This window comes from Chanodichthys erythropterus, chromosome 18 (genome assembly GCF_024489055.1).
Source record: "Chanodichthys erythropterus isolate Z2021 chromosome 18, ASM2448905v1, whole genome shotgun sequence".
NCBI classification, from domain to species: Eukaryota; Metazoa; Chordata; class Actinopteri; order Cypriniformes; family Xenocyprididae; genus Chanodichthys; species Chanodichthys erythropterus.
Window position 1 is genome coordinate 37,788,951 of NC_090238.1, and position 27,306 is coordinate 37,816,256.

At 39.3% G+C, this 27,306-nt stretch overlaps 2 protein-coding genes across 2 annotated transcripts; one reads left to right on the top strand and one right to left on the bottom strand.

Annotated features, from left to right (window-relative positions):
• The first annotated feature begins 5,084 nt into the window (after positions 1-5,084).
• LOC137006305 (uncharacterized) lies at positions 5,085-6,434 on the top strand. Its single transcript, XM_067366937.1, has one exon. The coding sequence runs from the start codon at positions 5,085-5,087 to the stop codon at positions 6,432-6,434; it is 1,350 nt and encodes a 449-aa protein (XP_067223038.1).
• A 5,500-nt stretch (positions 6,435-11,934) lies between these two features.
• LOC137006865 (serine/threonine-protein kinase PAK 6) lies at positions 11,935-27,165 on the bottom strand. Its single transcript, XM_067367991.1, has 8 exons — positions 26,962-27,165; positions 21,434-22,081; positions 19,596-20,132; positions 17,320-17,453; positions 14,093-14,219; positions 13,845-13,970; positions 13,619-13,753; positions 11,935-12,102 (listed from the first exon to the last, which is right to left on the bottom strand). The coding sequence occupies exons 1-8, from the start codon at positions 27,163-27,165 to the stop codon at positions 11,935-11,937; spliced, it is 2,079 nt and encodes a 692-aa protein (XP_067224092.1).
• Positions 27,166-27,306: the final 141 nt, after the last annotated feature.

The following is a 27,306-nucleotide window of genomic DNA, read 5'->3' on the forward strand; positions in this document are numbered from 1 at the left end:
ACGGACTATTGTTCACCGCACTTGGACTTCAATTCCCATAAACCACTTCCCGGACTCATTATCCCGTCACTGCAGTCAGCTGTTTTGTGTTTGTGTGTTTCTGCTTTTGTTATTGAGGTTTCATTTATGGTCACCGGCTTCTCTGTTTGTTTTCCCTTGTTTTTGTATGGATTGTTTTGTGGAGTTTGACCCTTGCCTGTTCTGGATTACATTTTGGATTACCCCATTAAAGCTGCATATGGATCTTACCGTCTTGTCTCTGTGACAAACGTGACAGAAACCTCAATCATCTATTAGATCCAGCAGCATGAGTTTCCGGATTCCTTCTCCAGCTACCATGAGGGAGCGAATGGCTCCACTTCGGGTGTTGATGGCTCTACGCCAAGAGGGATGGGTGATAGAATGTTTCGCCCAGACTTTTTGGACAATGGTGGTGGGGCTAAATTATAATGAGGCTGCTCTAAAGGAGATTTTTAATAAGTGTCTGAAGGACCCTCTGCCTCAATGGGAGATGGAGAGGCTGCAGGTCTTGGATTTGGGCAACACCGGGCAAACCTGAACCCCTCCGTAGAGACTTTCCATCTCTGGTTCCAGACGCTGGTCTCCTAAGTCCCACTGAAAAGTGCAGGGCAAGGAGAAAGAAGAAAGCCCGTGAGTCTACTCCAGAGCCCGCTCCAGCCCATAAGTCCGCTCCAGAGCCCGCTCCAGTCCGTGAGTCCGCTTCAGAGCCCGCTCCAGACTGTGAGTCCGACCCAGAGCCCGCTCCAGACTGTGAGTCCGACCCAGAGTCCGCTCCAGCCCGTGATTCCGCTCCAGAGCCCGCTTCAACCCCTGAGTCTACTCCAGAGCCCGCTCCAGCCCGTGAGTCCGCTCCAGAGCCCGCTTCAGCCTGTAAGTCCGCTCCAGAGCCCGCTCCAGCCCATGAATCCGCTCCAGAGCCCTCTCCAGCCAGTGAGTCCGACCCAGAGCCCGCTCCAGCCCGTGAGTCTGACCCAGAGTCCGCTCCAGCCCGTGATTCCGCTCCAGAGCCCGCTTCAACCCCTGAGTCTACTCCAGAGCCCGCTCCAGCCCGTGAGTCCGCTCCAGAGCCCGCTTCAGCCTGTAAGTCCGCTCCAGAGCCCGCTCCAGCCCATGAATCCGCTCCAGAGCCCTCTCCAGCCAGTGAGTCCGACCCAGAGCCCGCTCCAGCCCGTGATTCCGACCCAGAGTCCGCTCCAGCCCGTGATTCTGCTCCAGAGCCCGCTTCAACCCCTGAGTCTACTCCAGAGCCCGCTCCAGCCCGTGAGTCCGCTCCAGAGCCCGCTTCAGCCTGTAAGTCCGCTCCAGAGCCCGCTCCAGCCCATGAATCCGCTCCAGAGCCCTCTCCAGCCAGTGAGTCCGACCCAGAGCCCGCTCCAGCCCGTGAGTCCGACCCAGAGTCCGCTCCAGCCCGTGATTCCGCTCCAGAGCCCACTTCAACCCCTGAGTCCACTCCAGAGCCCGCTCCAGCCCATGAGTCCGCTCCAGAGCCCGCTCCAGACTGTGAGTCCGACCCAGAGCCCGCTCCAGCCCGTGAGTCCGACCCAGAGTCCGCTCCAGCCCGTGATTCCGCTCCAGAGCCCACTTCAACCCCTGAGTCCACTCCAGAGCCCGCTCCAGCCCATGAGTCCGCTCCAGAGCCTGCTCCAGCCCATGAGTCCGCTCCAGAGCCCGCTCCAGACTGTGAGTCCGACCCAGAGCCCGCTCCAGCCCGTGAGTCCGACCCAGAGTCCGCTCCAGCCCGTGATTCCGCTCCAGACCCCGCTTCAACCCCTGAGTCCACTCCAGAGCCCGCTCCAGCCCATGAGTCCGCTCCAGAGCCCACTCCAGCCAGTGAGTCCGCTGCAGTGCCTACAGAGGAGGTAGGCACAGAGCCACGCCTCACCCATGTAAAGGGAGGAAGAGGAGGAAGAAGGCTTCCTCCATCCCTCAAGGTCCGGAGGCCTTCCCAGAGCCCACTGTAGGCCCGGAGGCCTTCCCAGAGCTCGTGGTAGGCCCGGAGACCACCCCAGAGGTCATTCTTGCGCTTCCCAAGCATCTTGCTCTGCCGGCGCCACCCAAGCGCCTTGTCCTGCCACCGCTACCCAGGCCGTCTGCCCTACCGCCGCCGCCCAGGCTGTCCGCCCTGCTACCGCTGCCCAGGCCGTCAGACCCGCTGAAGCCCACTTGGTCAGTTCCTCCAGCACCGCCCTGGTACTCAGCCCAGACTCCAGACCTGCTGGAACCCGCCTGTTCAGTTCCTCCAGCACCGCCCTGGCACTCAGCCAGGACTCTGACCTCGATAGAGCCCCCATGGTCTGTTTCTCCGGCTCCCCCCTGGCCTTCAGTCGGGGACTCTGGATCTGGCCCACCATCCCACCCCCTGGTCCTCCTCCAGTCCACCTCCCTCCTGAGAGTTTTGTTTTTTGTTTTGTCAGGTGGAGCGTCTGGTAGCCGCTCCATAAGGAGGGGGTACTGTCATGATCATGAGTTGGAGTGCCCTATTTAGCCACCAGAGGGCACTCCAACATGGACTATTGTTCACCGCACTTGGACTTCAATTCCCATAAAACACTTCCTGGACTCATTATCCCGTCATTGCATTCCGATGTTTTGTGTTTGGTCATTTGGTTTCTGTCTATTTATACCCTGTTTGTTTCTGCTTTTGTTATTGAGGTTTCATTTACGGTCACCGGCTTCTCTGTTTGTTTTGCCTTGTTTTTGTATGGACTGTTTTTGTGGAGTTTGACCCTTGCCTGTTCTGGATTACATTTTGGATTACCCCATTAAAGCTGCATATGGATCTTACCTTCTTGTCTCTGTGCCAAACGTGACAGACGCTCCTGTGGAGGTGTTCACTTCCGTGGATAACCTGGACATCTCTGTGAGATGGTTGCAGTTCAATCTCTTTTACATTTTTGTAGCTTTAAGTAAAGCTTTGCTGATCTTCTTCACCTTTCTGATGTAAAGAAATTATTTTCTTTCTCAGGTCTTGTGACATTTCTCTTCCATGTGGTGCCATTGCTGACAGTAAAAAATGGGGTTTTAAGTCCCTTTTATAGTCATCTGTCTGCTGGACACCTGTTTAATGAATAATTAGACTCACCTGTGGTTGAATTCTTGTTAAATTAGACATTTGTAGTCTAAAATTTAGCTTTGTTCCAGAGACTTTCAGTGGGGTGTACTCATTTTTGCATCACCCTAATTTGAGTAAAACTGAAAATTTTATTCTCTAAGTTATATTATTAACATTACTTTATTGCTATAAGTTAAACAAATGTTATATAAAACATAGTCTTGTCAACATTTTAGAAATTGTTTTTGTGTTCATTGAGATATTGTTTCAAAATGTTACTTTTCAAAGGGGGTGTACTCATTTACACTGAGCACTGAATATTTGACATATGAGATATGATATTTAAGAAATTATATATTATGCATAAGTTATGACATATATGATATATGAGATATTGTGTGTGAAATGTATTATTTATGAGAAATATTTTTAACAATTTATTTTAGGATCTTTAACTAGTTGCTTATTAGCATGCATATTACTAGAATATTGGCTGCTTATTAGTACTTAATAAGCACATATTAATGTCTTATTCTGCATGACCATATTCTACTTTCCTAATCCTACCCAATACCTAAACTTAACAACTAACTTACTATTAATAAGCTATAACTATTAAATTAGGAGTTTATTGAGGGAAAAGTCAGTTAATAGTAAATATATCTTCCCTATACCAAAATATTTGATATCTGACATGAGATATGATGTATGAGAAATGAAAAATGTATGATATATTATGTATGAGATATTGTATCAGATATGAGATATGTGTGAGACATGATATATGTATGAGAAATTATATTTGACATAAGATGTGATATATATATATATATATATATATGAGATATGATTTATGAGATATGATGTACAATATGTATGAGATGTGATATGAGAAATGTATGATATAATGTATGATAAATGAGAGATATGAGAAATTATATGTATGAGATATTATGTATGAGCAATGATATATGATGTATAATTTATGATATGTGGTATGATGTATTTATATGTAATGTATGATATTATATGAGATACGCAAAATTAAGTATTATATATTGGATGTATGAGAAATTACATATGATGTATGAGATGATGTGTGAGATATATGTGTGATAAATTATATTTGACATTAGATATGATATATGTATGATATTTGAAAAATTATATATTATGTATGAGAAATGATAATGTATGATAAGTGAAAAATGAATTATGATATATGATGTATGATATTTGAGAAATGATTTATGATGTATAGGATATGTATGAGAAACAAGATACGATATAAAATGTATATTATAACATTAGATATGAGAAATTATTTATAATATTATATATGATTTGAATATGAGCAATAGTTACAGTGATGCTTGACTTGGAAAACACCCTAATAATAATATATTCTGAATTTTTTTTAGTTTATAAGATTTATAATTATCTTACAAATAATTAAAGTAAATTATAAATGTTGCATCTCTTTGTAAATGACTTTTGGAGCAAATGTTTCATTAGATCTGATTGGTTGTGTTAGCTGGACTGTAAATGTGTATAAACATGCATACTAACGAATGGCTCATCAAGCATGACTCAGGGATTTAAACATCCATAATACACTGTCATGACCTTTACAAAGCGCTCTTTCAACCTCTTCTGTAAATGTGTATATATATATATATATATATTTGATATACCCAGGGGAATGATAAAGAGAAGGCCGTTAACGCTGTTGCTCGGGCAACGGATCCTTTCATATCCAACCTTTCTTTCAGACAGAAGAATAAAACAAACCACTGAGTAATTCTTGTCACTGAATTAGTGTATCTCTCTCCCCTCCCGGCTGAGAAAAGAGGAGGTGATTGTGAATGGGCTCCATAGCAGCATCTCCGCTCTCAGATGGCTGTTTCCGTAGCAACACAGGGAGGGCGTGCAGAGCGCTGAGGTATAAAAACACAGACGCTTTCTCAGACCGGACTCAGAAACTCTGAGCTGCCTGCCAGACAAACTCACCATGCTGCGGCCGAAGGATTTGTGTCAGGGATCCGGCACCAAAACCTTCCTGGAAGCCATGCAGAGTGGTAAAGTCCACCTGGCTCGCTTCGTGCTGGACGCTCTGGACGGGCGCATCATCAACGGCAAAACCGAAAACAGCCGTACGCTGCTGATGCACGCCGTGAACCTTCAAGACCCCGGGAGCAGATCCAAATTCACCAAGCTTCTGCTGGAGAAAGGCGCGGATGTGAACGCCCGGGACGACCACGGACGCACGGCCTTGAGCCTCGCCTGCGAACACGGACGCCTGGATTCGGTGAAGCTCCTGGTGCAGTTCAACGCCGACCCGGAGCTCACGGACACATGGGGAAACAGCGCCCTGATGTACGCCGCCTGCGGAGGACACAATCAAGTTTTGGAGTTCCTGGTGCGGGCGTTCAAGAAGCTCGGATTGCGACTGGACCGCACCAACCACGCGGGACAGTCGGCCGCACAAGTTGCTGATTTCTTCGGGCACAACCAGTGCGTTCAAGCCCTCAGCAGTTGCGGAAAGAAGACGGTGAGTCCGACGAACAGCACAGGAGAACCCGCGGAAGAACTCCGTTGGCCCAATCGCCTTCCGAAGCATGTTCTGGAGCGGTTCTCCAAACAAATCCAGAGCAGACATGAGGAACTCCTTCCGGCTTTGTTTCAGAGACAGCTGCGTGTAGGCGATAGCGGCAACAACCTGCGAACCCGCTTCAGACGTCCACCTCCGTTGCCCGACACGGACCGAGATCTGCTGTTTGCTTCGAAACAGATTCAAAACTCGGTGTTGAAAGAGGTCGGCGGCACCGGGAGTGCAGAACGCGAGACGGACATCGAAACGCCGCTCTGGGGAAAAACCCGATCGTTCAACCTGGACCTCAGAAAACAATCCTACCAAGGCGACGTTCGCGAAATCAACAGATCCGCCAGCAGATTCAAAAGAGCTTCGCTCCAGGATGAAAAACCTCTCGTGGCGAAGTTCTACAGCACAAAAATGAGCGATACCATCAACCTCGAGGAGTCCCAGAGCAGGAAAGTTCCCAAAACATCCAGACAGAGCAAACTTCTGTTCAGTCGGGAAGAACTGGAACCTGAGAGGATCAAACCTCGCCCTTCAGGCATCTCCGGACTCGGGACCAGGCTGCTGCGCAGATTCACGGCTCCTGAATTCATGCGGCACATCAGAGACTGTCCGAGCGACGATGGACACGTTAAAGGGAAGATGTCCAGGTCCGAGACCTTCCCATTCTCACACACACACATGAGAGTGAACAGCCAGCCCAGTGTGGACAGCATCAGTGCGGTGAGATGCGAGTTTGAGAACAATTCAGCTCTTAAATGAGCCGATAAAGGCATATTTAGATGAGGTAAACACTATATTGGGCATTTAGAAAGACCTGGGAAATGAATTCAAAGATGTTTATGACTATCACAGAGACTACACTGCAAGAAATGATGGATTTTTTTTGTCTTGTTTTCCAGTACAAATATCTAAGCATTCTTAGATCAAGATACAAGTACTTGTGGAGCTATTGAAGCTAACTTTTTTTTGTGTTCAATATCTACAAGATTTATAATAGATCATGAATCCATTTTCCAAACCTGTGTTTTTGTCTTGTCCTGAATCACTAGAAATATAAACATTGAAATTTATAATATTGCAGTGAAACAAGAAATCAGTATCTGGTGCGCGTGCAGCTGTGGATTAACACAGTACCTGCGAGACTCGTCATAGACATAAACAGAGAGAAGTAGCTCCGGCTACAATGTTCTTCCGCAAGACGCATGCAGTTCTGTTTTCCCTTTGAATTAAGATTATTTTTTGGCAGATATTTGTTCTTGTTTTAAGCATAAACTCACTTAATATTGATATATTTTTCTTTATCTGCATCTGAATGTTCAGAAGTATACTGGAAAACAAGACAAAAACACCAAGTAAGAAGATTTCTTTTGCAGTGTAGAGAGATGTTCGACATTATAAATAGCTGTGTACTTCATGAATGTAAGAACTCTCTCACTGCTCTCAAGGTCTTTTACTGCCTCTGTAGATTCATTAATGTCCTTCAGCTAATAATGAAGTGATTTAATTATTGCTAACATTATTATGCACTGCTAAAGTGTGTCTGCATTAAGCTATTATTACTATAATGCATGCATGTTATATTTTTATAAGCATATTTTGTCTTGAAAGAAAGAGAGAGAAATGTGGAGTAAAGTGAATCTTATACATCAACTGTTTGTGATTTGTATGCATTAAAATACAGTTTTGTATATCTTTGCATATCTATGATGCCAATAATTTATACTGTATAAACTCAAAGCATCTGTCTGTGTGTATTTTGTTTTCTTTTGATAGACATATATATGAATAAACCACTTATATGCTTAAAGCAAAATAAAACATGATAGCGGTGTTCTTTTATATGCATGATTTATTCTTAAAAAATTCAAATGTAGATGCCTCTTTTCATCAACAGACAAGCACACATCACACAATGTCGTGGAAAGAAGGTTTGATTATGAGTCACGTGTCCTCGGCTGCTAGCATATACACAAACACAGAGCTGTGCACACTAACAAGGGGCCGTTCACACCAGATGCCCTCCTGCGTTCAAACACAGATGGAGTCACACAAAACACAGGAGTTTGGAAATACTTTTGTATGACATGGTTTTGTGAGGGGAACAGCCTGTTATTGTTCACTTCCCTCCACTGCAGGTCTCAAATCTCATTTCTATATTCACACTGGTCTGTTTCCTCACAAAAACCATCATGTTACTTCAGAAGACTTTGAATATAGTTCCACTGTTCGGCCTTAGAACAAAAAAAAAGGTTCAGTGGGGTTCCATATAGAACCCTAAGGTTCTTGACTCAATTTTAAAGAACGCTTTATGACAAAAGGTTCTATATAAGCAGAAATGATTGCATCATACTTGCATTAATGAGTTATTTCCATTTTTTCCGGTGATAAAGTATGTTTAACTAAAATTAAAAATTAAAACTAAAACTAAAGATCCCATGATGGGAACAGCTAAAAGGTTCTATATATGAAGTGCCTGACGGAAGGTTCCATATAGAACCTGTTCTTCTAAGAGTGTTGATTTTGTTTGTTTGTTTTTTGTCATGGTCTCTATAAACATTTAGCTGCAAAAAGATTTGTCAAAAATTGCTAAAGAAATGTTACACTGTAAAAATAACCGTATGTGTAAGGGAGGCAAGCTAGCAAGAAAATCTCACTCCCTGGCCTCATGAAGCATGCTAGTAACTGACACTAGAGGCCTTGTTAATGCGCCCACCTCCCACGCCGGAGACGCCTGTTCAAATCCCACTTGAAGTGGGTCGAGTAGGACCAGTTACATTTGGTGCCGTGACCCGGATCAGGGGGGATAGTGTAACGGAGGCAAGCTATTAAGAGCTGTGCATGTAAACCTCACTCCCCTGTAAACCTCACTCCCCTGGCCTCCCCTGGTCTTTAGCGTCTGTGTTAGTGCGGAGTTCGGAGCTGGTTGAGTCGGAATCGATATATTTGGTGCCATGACCCAGATGGCAGTGAGGTTCAGGCGGGTGAGTGTAACAGACGCAAGCTAGTAAGTAAGTGTGTGTAAATCTCATTCCCCTGGCCTCAAGAGGCGTGCTAGTAACTGTTAGCACGCCTGCCTCCCACGCCAGCGACACGGGTTCGGAACCCGCTCAGAGCGGGTCGAGTTGGACCAGTTACATATGCATAATTAATGATCTTCATTTTCAAATGATTTTCATTTTGCATGTGATGCATGTGTAGGCTACATAAATATTAAAGGCACACTATGCATCTTTTTTTTTAACAAAAATTAACAAAAACTTTCTTTCAAAACGTGTTTTTGTCTTACCCTGATTCACTATGGTAAGCCTATTATAAGTGTTTAGATTTTAAACCTGACAGGATGTTTTTTGCGGGAAATTGCGTACATGCATCACTCGCCCACGCGTCTCGTCATATCTGTAAATAGAGAAAAGGGCTGCGTCTAAAATCACACACTCTCGAGTAGATACTTATTTTCAATAAGTAATTACTTTTTCAACTGCTAAAAATGTATGAATGTAATCTGGATATACTACATCCGCCATGTTGTCTAACCAGCGTCAGTTGTGTCATTTCACTTCATCTCCCATGGCCTCATGGGAAAGGAAAGTGTCCATCGTATGCACACCTCAGGATCTCGCCATAAATAGTATGTCACTTTTGCCTACTCTTTTATGAGTACTGTGAATTTGGACATACTTTTGTCACACACTGTTTTTCACCTAATATATAGTAGGGAAGTATGCGATTTCGGATACAGCCACAGTTTGTTCGATTTTAAGCAGCGCTGTGCAGACCGATGGGTGTACGACATCGAAGTACCGCAAGAGTGATTAGAAACCTGCATGCTTTTGAAACACTTTTGCACCAATTGGTTTGCGCAATGCCTCTTCAATTTGAAGTTGCTCCGCCTACTTTGACGCATGTCTGGTGTGGGAGGGGCAGAGGTTAGTTGTCACATGAGCGAGAAAGGTTGACATGGAGCTGCTAAACCTCCTGGGAATCATTCTTTTTGAACAGACGCCAAACAGAGGAGAGTCTGCTGACAAAAAGAGAATGCGACAGAGCTCGTAATAAAACAAGAATCAACATTGACTTGGCTTTTCAGAGATAGTGAGAACTGAAGGATTTGAAATGTTGTAAAAGCAATGTGGAGATGATGGTGTTTTTATTACTTAACAGTTGAGTAAGGTGTTTTATTGATAAATTGTCATATGTAGCTCATTGTAAAGCGTTATCTATTGTGAAGCTTCATATTCATCCGCACCGTAACGTAGAGCCAAAGCACAACCAAAACAATGTTCTTCCGCAAAATGGATGCAGTTTCGTTTTTTAACTGCTAGAGGGCCAAAAGTTACACAATGTACCTTGTAAAAATAATGCATAAATGCGTCATGTGTGAACAGCCCCAAACACTCACTTTTTATCTGTCAGTATGATAATTTAGGAAATGTCACAGTACAACAGGTAGGATGCAAAAATATCACAATGAACGCTGCATCCAAAATGTAAACACACACACACACACGCACACCAACAAACATTTCCTTCCCTCTTTCATCATTAAATAATGCGAACGAATGCAAACACGGGTTGTTTCCCACTCTGATTATGTACATTATTTGTTCTTCTGACGCCTTTACAGTAAAATCAGCCGTTGAAGAATCTCAAGCTCAGGTGCAATATTTACACGGTTTACAAACCATTCACAGCACCCTTTCCAAAAGCAGGTGCTCATCAATCCATTGACAATAATAAATAGGTCATTAAAATATATACAATTGGTTACAATGGCTCATAAAAATGTTTTGCACCCGTCAGTGCTGACAACAAATGACATCATTTCACCGCCTTTTCTGAAAAAACGTTTTCGTTCTCCAGATTGAGATTCAAGCGTGTGCCACTCTTAGCCATGCAAGCCAGTCTTACACAAGCTTTAAAACGCAGGTGAAATATATGCCTACAGTGGCGAAAGATCTCTGTTTCAGCAGGCCCGGACTTTCACATTTTCTGTGCTGATTTTGGGTAAAATATTGCAGTTTAAAAATGGTAAAATGTGTTAAACAGTTAGTTGTTGAAAGTAAATGTGGTCGATATGTCCAAAATCATGGTGCAATTCATTTTATATCCTGGAAAAGCAACCCAAAAAAGGTTTAGGTTTCAACTTATGTAACAAAACATTAAAATCTGATTGGATGAGCCTCATTTGAAGCTGTTGAAATTTAGCCAATATACATACAACTTGTGAAGCACATCAACTGAATTCTATATAATTCCAGATTTTGGATAATAAAGTAATGCTTTAGAATATGTTTCAATTAGTTAACGCTCGTTAATGCATTAAATAACACTGAGCAACACATTTGTTAACATTACACAGCAAAATCTCCAGAGTTAAATCAGCTCTGCTCAGAGTACATATGGCCCCTCTCTAAATAGTGTTAAAATAACACTGAAGCAGAGTTAAAGTTAATGACATAATTAAGCAATTAATTAAGTGATGATTGTGCATTAGTGATGAACACCTGCTGTTAACAAGCAGAATCACTGAAGAAAAGAGAAACACTAGAACTACAACTGACTTCAGTCACAGCCTTATTAATTACTTAATTATCTCATTAACTTTAACTCAGTTTCAGTGTTACTTTAACACTGTTTAGAGAGTTGATTTAACTCTGGGGATTTTACTGTGTAGTTAATAAAAACACAACTGTTATTTCATGTTAGTTCAGGTCCATTAAACTTTATCAACAGACACAACTTTTGGTTTATAATAATGATATATTAGTAAATGCTGAAATTAACATTAATAAATGATTTGAAAGTATTTTTCAGTGTTAGTTAACTAATGTTAACAAATGGATCCATGTTAATCCGTTTAATACAGCTGTAAAAACCAACAATGAGATCAAAATCATTAAACAGTATAAATTTAGCCAAAATATCTGATAAACGAACACAAGCGTGATGGATGTGTACAAATTCAGTAGTTCCAGGTTTCTGTGGCCACAGATAACACTGAAAATGAGCAGCTTCACAAAAAACACAATTAAAACCCAGTGGCGTTTTCAGTCAGACGCACTTCTGCTCTAATTCACTGCCTTTTAAGCACCAATCAGACGTCCTCGGGTGGAAGAAAATGGCTGCGTGAGTTCATATCTCCTAAAACAGCCCTCTCAGTCCCAGTTGCTCTGGGTGCTTTCCACTCTGGCAGGCCGGAAAAGCCACTGCTTTTCTGGTTCTTTTTCACTCCGTAGGCGCCGAGTGGATGGCGGGGACTTCAGCAGCGGGACATGCGCTTGCGGTACTGCTCCACTAGGGGCACCAGGCACTGCGGAGAGCTGGCCTGCAGGAGGAAGGGATGCTCCAGGAGGTCGGTGGCGCTCGCTCGCTCCAGCGGGTCTCGCGTCAGCATGCGGTCCAGAAAGTCTTTAAGCACCGGGGACACCTGCAGACAAACAGGACATTTAGATGAGACAAGCACATGAATGTCCTACCAATGCACATTGTCTTTGCCTGGTTATGCTGCATCTGAATTATTGTAAATACGAGTTTCCTAGTTGAAGACTGGACATGAATGCTCTTGTTGTTAAAGTGGTGTATATGAATTATCATTTGAAGTGCATTGTATTTTTTATACACAGCGAAAACATGTATTTGACCGAAATTCCAGAATCATCAGCAAGCGGACTATCTAGATAGCGCGGTGAATGCTTATATGGTTGTCAATGAATGGGACCCTACATTTTATTTTAAATTAAACATCTTTAAACTCTAGCAACATGAGTTTTGGTGAGTTTTGCACTTCAGAAAATGTCAAAATCTAGTTTTATTCCTGCTGTTTTCAACCACATGTGACCGATAAAGGATTGTTTTGAGTTCAAAAACACATTTTATTTGTGTGGGGAAAAATAATTATTGACATGCAGGCTTATTAATTTATTAATGCCATATAACTGACTGAAGCGTAGAGGTGAGCGTGCATTTGCGGTAGCAGGGCCACGACTCTGGAATACTCTACCTTTAGAGATCAGGCTGGCCCCTTCCTTGCCTATTTTTAAGTCCTTGCTAAAAACGTTTTTATTTTCTTTAGTGTACTGATCTCCATGATATGTTAACTTTTAATAGGTGGTTTTATATATATATATTTTTTCTTTTTTCTTCTGGTTTATTTTGTTGTATGTGTGATATTCTTTCTCTTCTGTAAAGCACTTTGGTCAGCCTGGGGGCTGTTGGAAAGGTGCTATACAAATAAACTTGAACTTGAACTTGAACTATAATTTCTTGTCAAACAAAATGGGTTCAAATAAGTTTGAATATTTTATTTTAATAGTTTATTTTATTATATTTTTTATTTTAATTTTAATTTATTTAATTTATTATTTTATTTTATTGTGCTATTTTATATTTTATTTTATTATTTAATTGTAGTAGTTTTTTATTTTTTATACTTAATGTTATTTTATTTTATTATTTTATTTTGTTATATTTATTTTATTTTATTTAAATATTTAATTTTAATATTTAATTTTAATATTTTATTTTATTTTAATATTTATTTTATTTTATTATTTTATTTGAATGATTTATGATTTATTATTTAATTTAATTTTAATTTATTTGATTGTTCTATTTTATTATTTTATTTTATTGTACTATTTTATAATTTCATTTTATTTTATTTTAATATTTTATTATTTTATTATATTTATTTTGTTATTTTATTTTATATTATTATTTTATTTTAGTATACTATTTTATTTATTATTTAATTGTACTTTTTTTTTATTTTATATTATTGTATTTTACTATTTTATAATTTTTATTTATTTATTTATTTATTTGCCCATAATTATTTTTCATGTCATTACTGCTTAACTGTCTGTCTGTCTGTACCCGTGTGTTTCTCTCTGTCTTGATGTCTGCCTCACTGTGATGAATGGAGAAATATATATTCCTCTAACCTGATGAGCGTTGCGTACGCTGGGCGCCGGCTCGTCTCTCAGCCGCTTCATCGCAGCCACAGGAGTTTCACTGAAATACGGAGGTTCCCCATCCACCATCTCCACCACCATGATGCCCAGAGACCAAACATCCACCTGCAGATTCCAGCACACATTTTCTTTTCGGTCCTTGTTTTTATTTACATCTGCTGTCAACGAGTTAACGTGTCTTTGATTTGTGCTGTACCTCAGTTCCATACGGAGACTTAGAGATGACCTCAGGAGCCATCCAATACGGCGTGCCCACCAAAGACTTCCTCTTAGGGATATCTTTACTGATCTGAGCGCAAAATCCAAAGTCTGACAGCTTGATCTAATTTAGAAACATAGAGACAGGATAAGAGCTTAAAACACATATTTCACAAACAAGCTTCCATATGATCATATCAGAGGAAGTGAAGATGAAGGCGTAAACAGAGAGACCGATGGACTCACGCGGCCGTCCAGCGAGAGCAGGATGGAGTCGCTCTTGATGTCTCTGTGGATGACGCCTTGTGAGTGGAGATACGCGAGCGCCTGCAGCACGGCCTCACACACCGTGGCGATCTGCTCCTCGCTCAGCCTGGACACAATATCAAGGACACACTTACATAACGGTGCTTCACAACAGCTTTAAGTGGCCAGTTCTTCATGCATCTCTTGTTTTTCAGTTTACTTTCTTTCACCACACCAGGTTAATCATTTCACATCACAATCTAGTTTTATTCCTGCTGCTTTTATCCACACATGACATGGGGTTGTTTTGAGTTAGAGCTGGGCAATACACTGAATATTAGCGATACTATTGCAATATCTTTGCTTAAAATGAGGGAAAATCATGTAAATCGCAATAATGTTAAAAGTTTGACTTATACAGACACAATCCAATTTCCTTCTCCTTTTTTGTCTCACGACTGACAGGCAGCTTAGTGAGTGATGGTTTTGAAAAGGTTTCTATTTACAACGTGTTTTTGCAATGTTGAGCATTGCAGCCAATCACAGTTCAGAGCGTCTAAATGAATTGGCCAATCAGAGGTCTTTAAATTAGTCATTGAATAATCCACTCGATCAATGTCGATCAAAATGCTGGAGTTTTCAGTGTTGCCAAGTGGCAGCAGCATATATATTGAAAACAACAAAGGGCCTAACACAGAGCCCTGCTGCACTCCATCATTTACTGACGGTATCTTGGATTTTTCCCCGCTTAAATAGACAATATGGGAATAGTCTGATAGGTACGATCTAAACCACCTTAATGCCTGTCCCTGAATACCGGTGTCATTTTGTAGTTGATCTAAGAGTGTCACGATATTGAGCTTTCATGTTTTTTGCACAGAGATAAATTGGCCAATCAGTCAGTGAATCATCCACTCAATCAATAGTTTTCCAATTTATTTAGCATAGTTTTATTTTGGTACCTTTAATTTTTAAACGTTCCTTTCATGTTCATTTTGAAAAAAGCAGCAAGTGTCGCTGTCTTTATTATTATTATTATTATTATTATTTGCAGTAAACTATTTGTATGTACTTTGTAACAATAGCTAATTGGAGGGCAAAAAAATTTACCTTTTTAAATGTTTCAAGAGCAAATGCAAAAATATCCCAAAAAATTGTAGTCCTATTTTGCTTAATTTATTCATGTCATTTAATTGCTTGTCAATCACAATGTCTTCAAATCATTTTGAATATTTGTATTTATTAATTTTTTTTAATTTTTTTTATCTAATTTAATTTAACTAATTAATTTTTTTACATTTTTTTTCTTATGTATATTAATGATATTAGGTTTATCCTGCTGTAAAGCAATGTTTTGGTTCATATATTATTAATATTATTTATATATTATTGATTGACAAATTGATTGACAAATTATTTTTTTAAATAATACTTTTGTATATTTATGATATTTGTTTATCCTGCTGTAAAGGAATGTTTTGGTTCTTTCTTATCATCATTATTATTATTATGTATATATTATTTATATATATAATTTAAAACAGATTTTGTTTGTTTGTCTAGAAAACACTTTTTGAGACACTTATTAATTAATTCATGTCATATAATTGTTTCTCAAACAAAAAGTCTTCAAATGACATTTTTAATAATTTATTTTATTTTAATATTTTAATTTTAATTTGTTGACTATTTTTTTTCTTTTATATATTTATGATATTAGGTATGTAAAGGAATGTTTTGGTTATTATTATCATTATTATTATTTACATGTAGATTTGTATTCACAGATTTTGTTGATTTTTAATATTTTTATTTTATAATTTATTTTTATTTAATTTGTTAACTAATTAATTTTTACATTTTTTTCTTATGTATATTAATGATATTAGGTTTATCCTGCTGTAAAGCAATGTTTTGGTTCATTTATTATTAATATTATTTATATATTATTTACATTTAATTCAAAAACAGATTTTGTTTGTCTAGAAAAACCTTTTTGAGATGCAGACTTATTAATTTGTTCATGTCATAAAATTGCTTGTCAAACAAAATGTCTTCAAATAAGTTTGAAAATTATTTTATTTTATAATTAAATTTGTTTTAATTTATTATTTGGCCAGTTTAATTGATTGACTAATTATTTTTTAAAATAATAATTTTGTATATTTATGATATTATGTTTAACCTGCTGTAAAGGAATGTTTTGGTTCTTTCTTATCATTATTAATATTATGTATATATTATTTATATATATATAATTTAAAACAGATTTTGTTTGTCTATAAAACACTTTTTGAGACACTTATTAATTTATTCATGTCATATAATTTGTTGTCAAACAAAAAGTCTTCAAATCAAATATTAAGAATATTTGATAAAATATTATAAAAAATTATTAATTTATTTTATTTTAATATTTTAATTTTAATTTGTTGACTATTTTTTTTTCTTTCATATATTTATGATATTAGGTTTAGGCTGCTGTAAAGGAATAATGTTTTGGTTATTATTATTATTATTATTATTATTATTATTATTATTTATATAGAGATTTGTATTAACAGATTTTGTTTGTCTAGAAAAACACTTCTTGAGATGCAGGCATATTCATTTATTCATGTCATGTAATTGCTTTTCAAATCAGTGTGAAAATAGCCTAATTCTTGAATCCTAATCCTGCTGATCTGAACTAAAGCTGCTCTGCTGTCTTCTGGCACTGTGTGCAGAATCAATCATGTTTGTGAACGTGTCCTCTCAACGCTCGGGTCAGATCTTGTCCTTCTGCCATGCCAATTCCTGTTTGCCGTCTCTGTGGCATATAGGCGCGTTTGTGTGGATTCATGTAAATCTAGTCCTTCATCAGACAAAGAGAGACATGCATTTACCAAACTAATTACACCACTAATCAAATCCCCCTGCATGTCATCACAACGTCCTCTAATCTGATCATCTAATCAAATTAAAGTCCGAATACATGCAGGAGATGCACAGCCAAACCTGAGCAGATCAATGAGTTAACTGTACATCACCCTCTTGTGGTATGAATAAAACACTACAATAACACAACATGAGATTAGTGTTTGCAGCTTGTCTCCTGCCCATCCTTACAGCAGAACTGCAATCACTGAAAACATGAACCTCAAGATTACTCGTCTAAGAAATCCAGTTCTCTACTTTCCTGAAACAGAAGGAAGAGATAAACGAGTCGCTCCTTCATGCTTTCATACCTGGTTTCAGACACGATGTTTGTTAAAGCTCCTCCCTGCAGATACTCCATGATTACCCAGAGTTCCTCCTCCACCAGAGCGCTCTTGAACATCTCCACCACGTTCCTGTGCTGGTAATCTCTCATAATCACCACCTGTGAACACAGACAGACACAGTCTGATCAACGCAACACGCTCGGAGAGCATCATAGTGGTCATTTATGCCTTTATTTTAGTTTGATTTGATAACATTTAAGGTTTCAGTTGCATAGCTGTCAGTGGAGGGACAGAAATCTCTCAGATTTCATCAAAAATATCTTAATTTGTGTTCTGAAGATGAGTAATTAATGACAAAATTTTCATTTTTGGGTGAACTAACCCTTTAATGTCTCCCTGTGGTGAAGATCAAGTTTTTAATGTTGTTCATATGTCTATGTAGTGTGTTTAATTTTATGATTTAAGACAAACCATGTGCAAATTCATAAGTCAACACCATTGTTGAGTATTTTCTCTTTAAACTGCAGTGATCTAAACACATGCGGTTTGAAATCACTGGTGTTTCTAACATCATAAACTACCTTGTAAACAATCACGTCTTGAGGGGGGCGGGCTTTAGCATATCATATCAACTATGACCACTATATATTTTTCTGTTGATATGAAAAACCATGTGCATTTAGCAATATAGCGGGTGAAGTATGTATATGATGCATATTATGATGTTATGATGGACTATATGCGATTCTACACTGACGTTCTGAGTTGTTCAAATCGTTTGTAAAGATATTGATTGGTTTGAACATGATTTGTGTAACATTAGCAACACATTATTAGCTGTTTGATAACGTCCCGGACAGCAACATAATGTGGCCCTGATCCGGCCCACATCTGGTACATCTGGATTACACGTGGACCGGATCTGGGCTGACACTATGTTGCTGTCAGGGGTAGTCAAGCAAAAGGATAATCATATTAATTACCGTTATGTGTCCAACGTTGTAAAAGCGATACTATTGTGCAGAGTTTACCTCAGTAAGTTGACCGAGTGGATCTCTGAGCTCGTGCGATTCAGTGGAGGCGGGGCTAATTAGCATATTCATAGATCTGCATATACTAAGTGAAGCAACGGTGAAGAAATTTGTTTTCACAGGAAAAAAACGTTTAAATATGTAATTTTGGTGATCAAAGATGAGTTTTAAGGGATAAAATGATTGATTAAAGGGGGATTTTAAATATAAGGGTGGAATTGCGTGTATTAAAGGATTAGTTCACATCAGAAATGCAATGTACTCACCTCCATGTCATCCAATATGTTCATGTCTTTCTTTCTTCAGTGGAAAAGAAATGAAGGTTTTTGATGAAAACATTCCAGGGTTTTTCTCCATATAGTGGACTTCACTGGGGTTCAACGGGTTGAAGGTCCAAATGTCAGTTTCAGTGCAGCTTCAAAGAGCTCTACATGATCCCAGACGAGGAATAAGAGTCTGAACCTGAGAAACCATTGGCCATTTTCTAAAAAAACATAAAAATTTATACACTTTTTAAGCACAAATGCTCGCCTTGCATTGCTCTGTGATGTGCCATGCATGACGTAATCATGTTGGAAAGGTCACGCATGATGTAGGCGGAAGTACCGCGGTAAGGCGAAAAACTCCTCCAACTTCAAAATTGTCCGACATTGTTGTTTTAACTTTTTTTTGTAAAGGCCATTTGACGTAATCTTTGACCATTCCCTTTGTAAACACTGGATCGGTACTTCCGCCTACGTCACATGTGACCTTTCCAACATGATTACGTAATGCGTGGCTCATCACAGAGCAGTGCAAGACGAGCATTTGTGGTTAAAAAGTATATAATTTGTATTATTTTTTAGAAAATGTCCGATGGTTTCTCTAGATGAGACTCTTATTCCTCGTCTGGGATCATGTAGAGCTCTTTGAAGCTGCACTGAAACTGACATTTGGACCTTCAACCCGTTGAACCCCAATGAAGTCCACTATATGGAGAAAAATCCTGGAATGTTTTCATCAAAAACCTTCATTTCTTTTCGACTGAAGAAAGAAAGACATGAACAACTTGGATGACATGGAGGAGAGTAAATTATCAGGAAATTTTTATTCTAAAGTTAATTAATCCTTTAAGACCTGCCGGGATCCAATGTGAGATCCACGAATCAGAGAGGGTTCCCAAATCTCAAATGATTTTTTGATAGGTTAAAACTAATGGAGATTATCTTGTGGTGCTCGGGATCGGCGCTTATGATTCTATATAACTCATTAAAATGTTCTTAGTTTCACCTCGTTGAAGAGCAGCTCTCTGCGCTGTTGTCTCCTGAGGTCCATCATCTTGACAGCCACCACGCGTCCACTGTGTTTCTCGCGGGCGATGCACACCACACCCGTCGATCCCTCTCCGATCTTCACAAAGTTCTCCAGATATGAGCGTGGGTCTCCTTTATCCACCACCATCTGCAGGGCAGCCTTGAACTGCTCGTGGGTGACTTTCGGGGGGTCGGGCGGCGGGCGCGGCGAGGGGTACAGTGGGGGTCTGAATGCAGGTGAGCAGGTTCCCGGAGGGCTGTTGGCCAGAGAGCCGGTGGGGGACGGCCGGGGCTGGGACGGACTGTCCTGTCTAGGGTAGAGTCCTGGGTTCGGGCAGCCCGAGTGTCTCATAAAGGGGTCTGGACCGGTGGGCCGATAACTGATGTTGGGTGAGAGCCCGATCGTGTAGCTGGAGGAGGAACGGACGGTTTTGTGTGGCCTTGTGCCGCTCATGAGTGGACTGCTGGTGCCGCTGTGCAAATATCCCGGCTGGTGTCTCATGGCTGCGTCGGCCTGAAGGACAAACAGAAATTAGGCAGTGATCTTCAACAGAACATCACATTTCTGCATTAACCTGCTTCTCTCATTAACATGCATTCGCACGACAAAAACTTGAGTGACTTTGATGCATCCTTGCTGAATAAAATTATTAATTTCTTTTTTTTAAATATCTTTTGAATGAAATCAGAGCAAATCAGCATGCACAGTAAAATCCCCAGAGTTAAATCAGCTCTGCTCAGAGTAAATATGGTCCCTCTCTAAATATTGTTAAAGTAACGCTTAAGCAGAGTTAAAGTTAATGAGATAATTAAGCAATTAATAACGCTTTGACTGAAGTCAGTTGTAGTTCTTGTGTTTATCTTTTCTTCAGTGATTCTGCTTGTTAACAGCAGGTGTTCATCACTTATGCACAATCATCACTTAATTAATTCTCATTAACTCATTAATGAAAGTCATATACACCTAAACTCTAAAAAACAACCCAAGTTGGGTTGAAAATGGACAAACCCAGCGATTGTTTGTTTTAACCCAGCTGTTGGGTAAAAATGTTTGCTAAACCTGCTGGGTAGTTTTATTTAACTCAACTATTGTTTAAAAATTACTGTATTGCTTGCTTGAAATGAACCCAAAATATTTTGGAAACTAACATTTATTAATATGTTTAATAAAAGAACATGTATTAAATTGCTTATGAATAAATGTTCACAGTTTATTATTGTTTCCTCTAGTAATTATGTGTCTGACTTTTAATTTCCAACCTATTTTGGGTTAATTTTAAGCCATACATATAGTCATTTTTAAACAATAGTTGAGTTAAATGAGTTAAAAACTGCCCAGAACGTTGGGTAAACATTTAACCCAACAGCTGGGTTAAAACATCCCAATCGATGGGTTAAGACATCCCAATCGCCGGGTTAAAACATCCCAATCGCTGGGTTAAAACATCCCAATTGCCGGGTTTAAACATCCCAATCGATGGGTTAAGCTGGCAATTGAGTTAACAACCCAATTACTGGGTCTGTCAATTTTCAACCCAACTTAGGTTGTTTTTAACCCAGCATTTTTTAGAGTGTGGGATGGCTTGAGGGTGAGTAAATTATGCGATCATTTTCATTTTTAGGGTGAATTAACCCTTTAATGTGAAGCTGCTTTGAAACAATCTTTATTGTGTAAAGCACTGTAGAAATAAAGGTGACTTGCCTTGATTAAATTTTTCTAAAATGTCAGAATTGCCTTTTTTCATATGTTTTTCCATGGCAGAAATACACTTCCATAAAGAGCCTGTTGGCCACAGACGTTGGACATGTGTTTACCTTCAGGTCATATGAGGAGAATGGTCTCCCTGGGCTGTTTTGTGGATGGACCAGCAGTCTGTTGGCCGTCCTCATGTCCGGAGTGAGACTGTCTCCGTGCGGATGCTGCATGGGCATGGTGGGGCTGTAGAAACAGGTGATGGGCCTCTGGTTGTGTGCGAACACGATGGGAAACTCTCGTCTCATCATAAACCTCTCGGTGGGGCTCCCCACATCTCCACCCAGATACATGGATCTGGGCGGCTCTGGGACGGGGATGGGGGGCGGCGGAGGGGCCGGAAGGGCCGGAGGAGGTGGAGGCCCCTCCAGAGAGCTCATGCTGACCTCATAGGTGGATTTGGCCCTGGGCAGGACACCGTTGGGCTGGAGTGTAATGCTCTTCTTCAGGCCCATGTATGGCGTGCCGCTCTCGCTGTGGATGTTTCGTGACCTGTCGCCCCAGTGCGGTTCGGCTTCATCGAGTCCTTCATACTGATAGGCGTCGGCCTCGTTCACTTCCCCCAGGCGGCCGAGCGACTGCGCTCTCTTGCGTGCCGATGGGCTGCTCTTGCGCAGGGAGTTGGAGCTGGTGACGGACAGCCGGCTCATGTCGGACAGCATGGCTGAGATGTAGTCTCCGTGGCCGATCATACTGCCTCGCACGATGGTCTGGGGAGGAGGAGAGGCGGTTTGTGATTAATGCGAACTGAAACACGGCGCTATTTAAAGAGCGTGTGAATTCACCTGGGTGCGGATGAACTCAAAATCACACTTTCCTCTAAGGAGCCTATTTCTGGCTGATTTGTGTTTGAGAAACACTGAATGACTCGTCTGAGCTATTGCAACAAAAGACCAAAGTGAAGTAAAACCTTTTTAACAAAGAGCCTGTTTTGTTAATTTTTGATGATGCCATTTATGTCGCCTTTTTTAACAGATGATATGAATGCACACTCTAAAAAATGCTGTGTTAAAAACAACCCAAGTTGGGTTGAAAATGGACAGACCCAGCGATTGGGTAGTTTTAACCCAGTGGTTGAGTTAAATGTTTGACCAACCTGTTGGATAGTTTTATTTAACTTAAGTATTGATTAAAAATGACTATATGGCTGACTTAAAATGAACCCAAAATAGGAAATTAAAAATCAGACACAAAATTTAAACTTAAATTAAACTTAAATTTCCAACATACTTTGAGTTCATTTTAAGCAAGCAATACAGTCATGTTTAAACAATAGTTGAGATAAATAAACTACCCAGCAGGTTGTCTAAACTGTTCACTGGGTTTGTCCATATTTAACCCAACTTGGGTTATTTTTAACCCAGCATTTTTAGAGTATATTTTTGTTATTTATAATATTATTATGTATATTTTTCTTGTTTTCTTATTTATTTGCTTATTAGTATTTGATTGTTATAAAGTGTTTTTTGTTTTGTTCAGTGTTAGGGAAAGTTACTTTTAAGAATCAGTGAATAGAAATAAATATGCATTATAAATATACATAATATATGTATTGTACAGGTGTGTACAAATACAAGGAAAAGTGAATAAGAGCTTAATAAATATGCTTGACATTAACTTTTTGTTCACCAGCCACTGTGGTTTTCCAAAATTACTATCCACTCAGCATTTTCACTGGCCACAATTTTGACATTGATACCACAGGGAAAAACTGTCATATAGATATTTTTAATATTATATCATAATTTGGCAGCAGGTATATTAGGCTGCTGTCACTTTAAGACCTGACGCACTGATCCATTACACTGTTACACATGCGTTTTCTTTCTCAACTGTTTACATTCACTTAAAACATCACTTGACTGGCATTTTGACATTATTTTGTTATTTTGTTTGCTTAAGCACAACAAGCAGTCAAAAAGAACTCAATTCAGTACTGAGAGGTGGCTTTATGTGCAAATTCAAACCCTGTAACATCAACAAAATTAATCCGGAGCAAATGAAACAAAGCAGGTTTGTGTGTCAACTCGCTGTCGGAGAGATGAGAGAAAGATAGTGCAGCTGGTATCGTATATGAGTATTGGAAGCATTTCAGATATTTCAGTATTGATGTAAATTGAAAAAATCAATATTTTTTCAATATATTTACCTTTTTAAAAGACTATTGAAAATGTAACTGCATTACACGCCACTGCTGAAATACACCCGCCTGTACAATAGAGGGCGCAGCTCAAACAAACCTTTCAGCTGTGCTGCCATTCTGGATTGCAGAAGAAGAAAGTTCAACACTCAATTTAGCACATGAAACACTAATGTGAAGTCATTTTTGCTTATTCATATGGTTGAATTGGATCATCAAGCTCAGCAGCAAAGACATTGGTAAATAAAGTGAGATTAAATACATAAACCCCCGGGTTTCACAGACAAAGCTTAAGCTAGTCCTAGACTAAACTGCATGTTTGAGCTGTTTTAACTGAAAGCAACTTCCACTGACAGATCTTAAAATATGTCAGAGCCATTGTTTTGTCTCAAGATGTTTTTTACTAGGGCACATTTATAAAAGCTACTAAAAAATGCCTTAATTGAAATAAGATCTAATCCTGGCTTAAGTCCTGTCTGTGAAACCAGGCCATAGTGTATTTGTATTACTTATTACTTAATTATTGCAGGTTTGTGTAATATTCAGAGTTTGCATTTCACTGTTTTTATTCATTTTTAAGGAATACCGAATCTGTTTTTGTGCGAGTGAGATGAGTAAATGCTAGTTCTATTAGTTTAGCATTTCATATAGTCTAGAACTGCAATAACCATCATGTTCACACATGTATTTTGCTTTACTTACTTGAAAATATTAATATTTTGTTGTAAATTTAAAACTAATGTTACTTTACTAGTTACTTGAAAAAGTAATCTAATTACGTAACTAAAGTTACTTGTAATGCTTTACCGCCAACACTGGTTTTGTTGCTGTTTTATTTCCATTATAATATAAAAAGAAAGTGAGCTGCAAAAATGGCATTTCTGCTAAATGGATGGATGGACAGATTTATTTTCTTTCAAATAAAGACCAAAAACCTTTGAGAGCAAAAATGTAAAAGGTAGAAATACAAATGAGTCCATCCTGTTCACTTCTTTTTATTTTAAGGAAAAAACATTAATAACAAAACAAAAACAGGCACTGCTTCCTAAGAATGACCCAATAAATTATACCAAATACAAGTTCAAACTGAGGACACACCGCACACTATGCTTATACTTTTCAGAAAAGACGTGACATTCATGTGTCTGTATTATATTTGCAGCATTTACTGACAGCTGTCATGTGCTTTATTCACAGAGGTTTTGACGGAAGTGACACGAGCTCAGGGCACAAATTCACCAGCAGACAGAGAGAGAAAATAAGATGGAGAAGAGAAGGGACAACTGATGTCTAACAACATCCACAAATGAAGGTGCAGAGCACATTTCAGCAGAAAACAAGTGTCATTTTGCTTTTCAAGTAAGTTTGAAAATCATTCATTCAAAATGCATTTGATTTCCCCATCAAACACTCTGACATCACATGCATGAAGTAATTCAGAGCAAGCATATGTTCACGCATAGAAGAACAGAGATCTGTAGATGGCTCTTTTGCTTGGAGTTGCAGTTTTTACGCCCGAGTCTGGCAGTGGTGGCGGCCAGCATGCATCATTATTAATTGCCAGCGTGAGGTAATAAATCTTTTCTCCCTCCGAGGATTCAGCGCTCTGAATCGGTGTTCACAGCAGGGCTGTTAGTTGAGGCCTGTGATAGATAAGAAGCCAATGTGACAGAGGAAAAAAACATGTGTTTCTGAGCGCCGTTAGCTTCCCTCGAGAGGAAACGCACTGCTGCAAAGCCTGGAAAGTAAGTCTCTGAAATAAGATTAAGACCTGAATTCTCTACTTAAATTCAAGCCCTGTCCCAAGTGAGGCAAAAGCCAAAATGGGAACCAACGATAATGCTTTGCTGACAGATTAAGAAGGGTGTTGAGATTAAAGGTGCTGGTAAAATCATTATGAGTCAAGAGTCAGCATGCTATACGCTGAAAACAAAAAAAGCAACTACATATTTTCCAGTTTATGTGCTTCAAACCCCATGTTAGACCAACAGACTCCTCCAAATGTTAGTCTCCGAAAAAAGAGTTTTAAATTGAACAATATTGCTGAGATGATATGGGTTTCAATGCATGCATTGCAGCACGAATAAATTATGCGGTTTCTGTTATAGGATTATTGTTTCGCTGTTTGCTGTCTTTTGTTACATTTCTGTAGTTGTTTTGTCGTTATTGTTAGTTATTTGTTGTGTTGTGATATTAAGAGCTCATCTTTTTCCTTTTGTTGTTTGTCACCGTTCTTGAGGTCTGTGTGTCAACTGATGCGGTCTATGTACAACCTTCGAAAAATACATCCCAATTATCTTTGCTGTGTGAAGTAAGTGAATGCATCTTCAGAAACTAGTGATGTGAGAAACGAAGCTTTTTGAATCAATTGCTTCACTAAATGATTCAATGAAACGCCACATGCTACTGATGCCTGCTGGGCAGAACAGAGTAAATACAGCAAAAATAATAGCAATATATAATAATAATAATAATTTTTATTTATAAAGCACCTTTCCCAAGCTCAAGATCGCATAAAAACACCTTTTACCAACTTTTATCTATTAAATCTATTAAATGCAGTTAACAAATCATCTAATACCATTCGGCCCCTAGTGGCGAACCACTGCAATTTCAAAACAGTTACCACATAACGAAGCCTCGTTTACTGAAATCACGTGACTTTGGCAGTTTGATACGTGCTCCGAATCAAAACAAATGATTCACAACAGTTTTGAAGCTTCACGAAGCTTAAAGCTTCAAAATCAGAAACTAACATGGATTGAATGTCCTATAAAATATGGTTACCAAATGATAGATCATAATGTATTGTGATAATACTTGAAAATTTGCGGAATAATCCAGTTGCCTTGATGAATTTATTGGCTGAATGAGGCATTTTGCATTTCGTGAATTAACCAATTCAAACTGACGGACCATTTTTAAGACATTAGTTGAAATAACCTAAAAATTTGAATGCATCATGTTGTTTAACTTTTAAGTTTTCTCAACAATTCCTTTTTTTACAGTGTAGAAATGAATCTTCTGCATTAATATAAATCTAGTTAATCTTTTACATGCAATCTGCAAACAATCACATGGCACAAGCTGACTGGCCTCTACTGATCCCGTAGCCAATGAGATTGCTTGCTCAACATTTAAATAGCCTGGTTCATTGTTTGCTGTAAGCTGGTCCTGCAGCAGTTCCTCTGAACCCCTCCACCTCCCCAGCTCCACCTGCCTAGATCTGCTACAGGATTTATGTGTGTCTATTTATGCAGCATTGCCAAATTCAATAACATTCTAAAACTATGTATACTGGGGAAAAATTATACACATCTGTCGCTCATAATGTTTTCCTATGCAGTTGCTGAGGTGGTATGGATGGTTTTCCAATCAAATGAAAGTGAACTGAAGTGGTCTGTCATAGCATTGTGGGATATTTCTTAACATACGAGATGTAATTCTGACCTTCTTTGGTTTGAGCTCCACCGGTGTTATCCTGGAAGGGTCCACCATTGGTTTGGGTCTCCGGAGGTTTTCTATTAAACTCTGCCATTGTGTTGGAAGGCCGACAAAGACCCCTCGCTTGGCGTCAAAAGACGTATGAACACGATGCTCAAAGTTCTTCGGTGCCGAAATCTCAGGCCTCTTCTTCTTCTTTTTGCGAAACATTGTCAGATACTACAGCAGAGACCTTTAAAAACATGAAGAAATATGAAGAAAAATAATTAGGTAACACTAGAGCTGCATGATTCTGGAGAAATTGAGAATCACGATTTTCTTGCCAAGATTCTGAATGGAGAACAAAACAAA

What these genes read in the sequence shown, in the direction of transcription:
- LOC137006865 (XM_067367991.1), bottom strand. Translation starts at nt 27,165, where the DNA reads ATGTTTCGCAAAAAGAAGAAGAAGAGGCCTGAGATTTCGGCACCGAAG. An exon ending in TGGAGCTCAAACCAAAGAAG is followed by an intron (nt 22,082 to 26,961) that starts GTCAGAATTACA and finishes CCTCCTCCCCAG; the next exon opens with ACCATCGTGCGAGGCAGTAT. An exon ending in GCGTACGCAACGCTCATCAG is followed by an intron (nt 12,103 to 13,618) that starts GTTAGAGGAATA and finishes GTTTGTCTGCAG; the next exon opens with GTGTCCCCGGTGCTTAAAGA.
- LOC137006305 (XM_067366937.1), top strand. Translation starts at nt 5,085, where the DNA reads ATGCTGCGGCCGAAGGATTTGTGTCAGGGATCCGGCACCAAAACCTTC.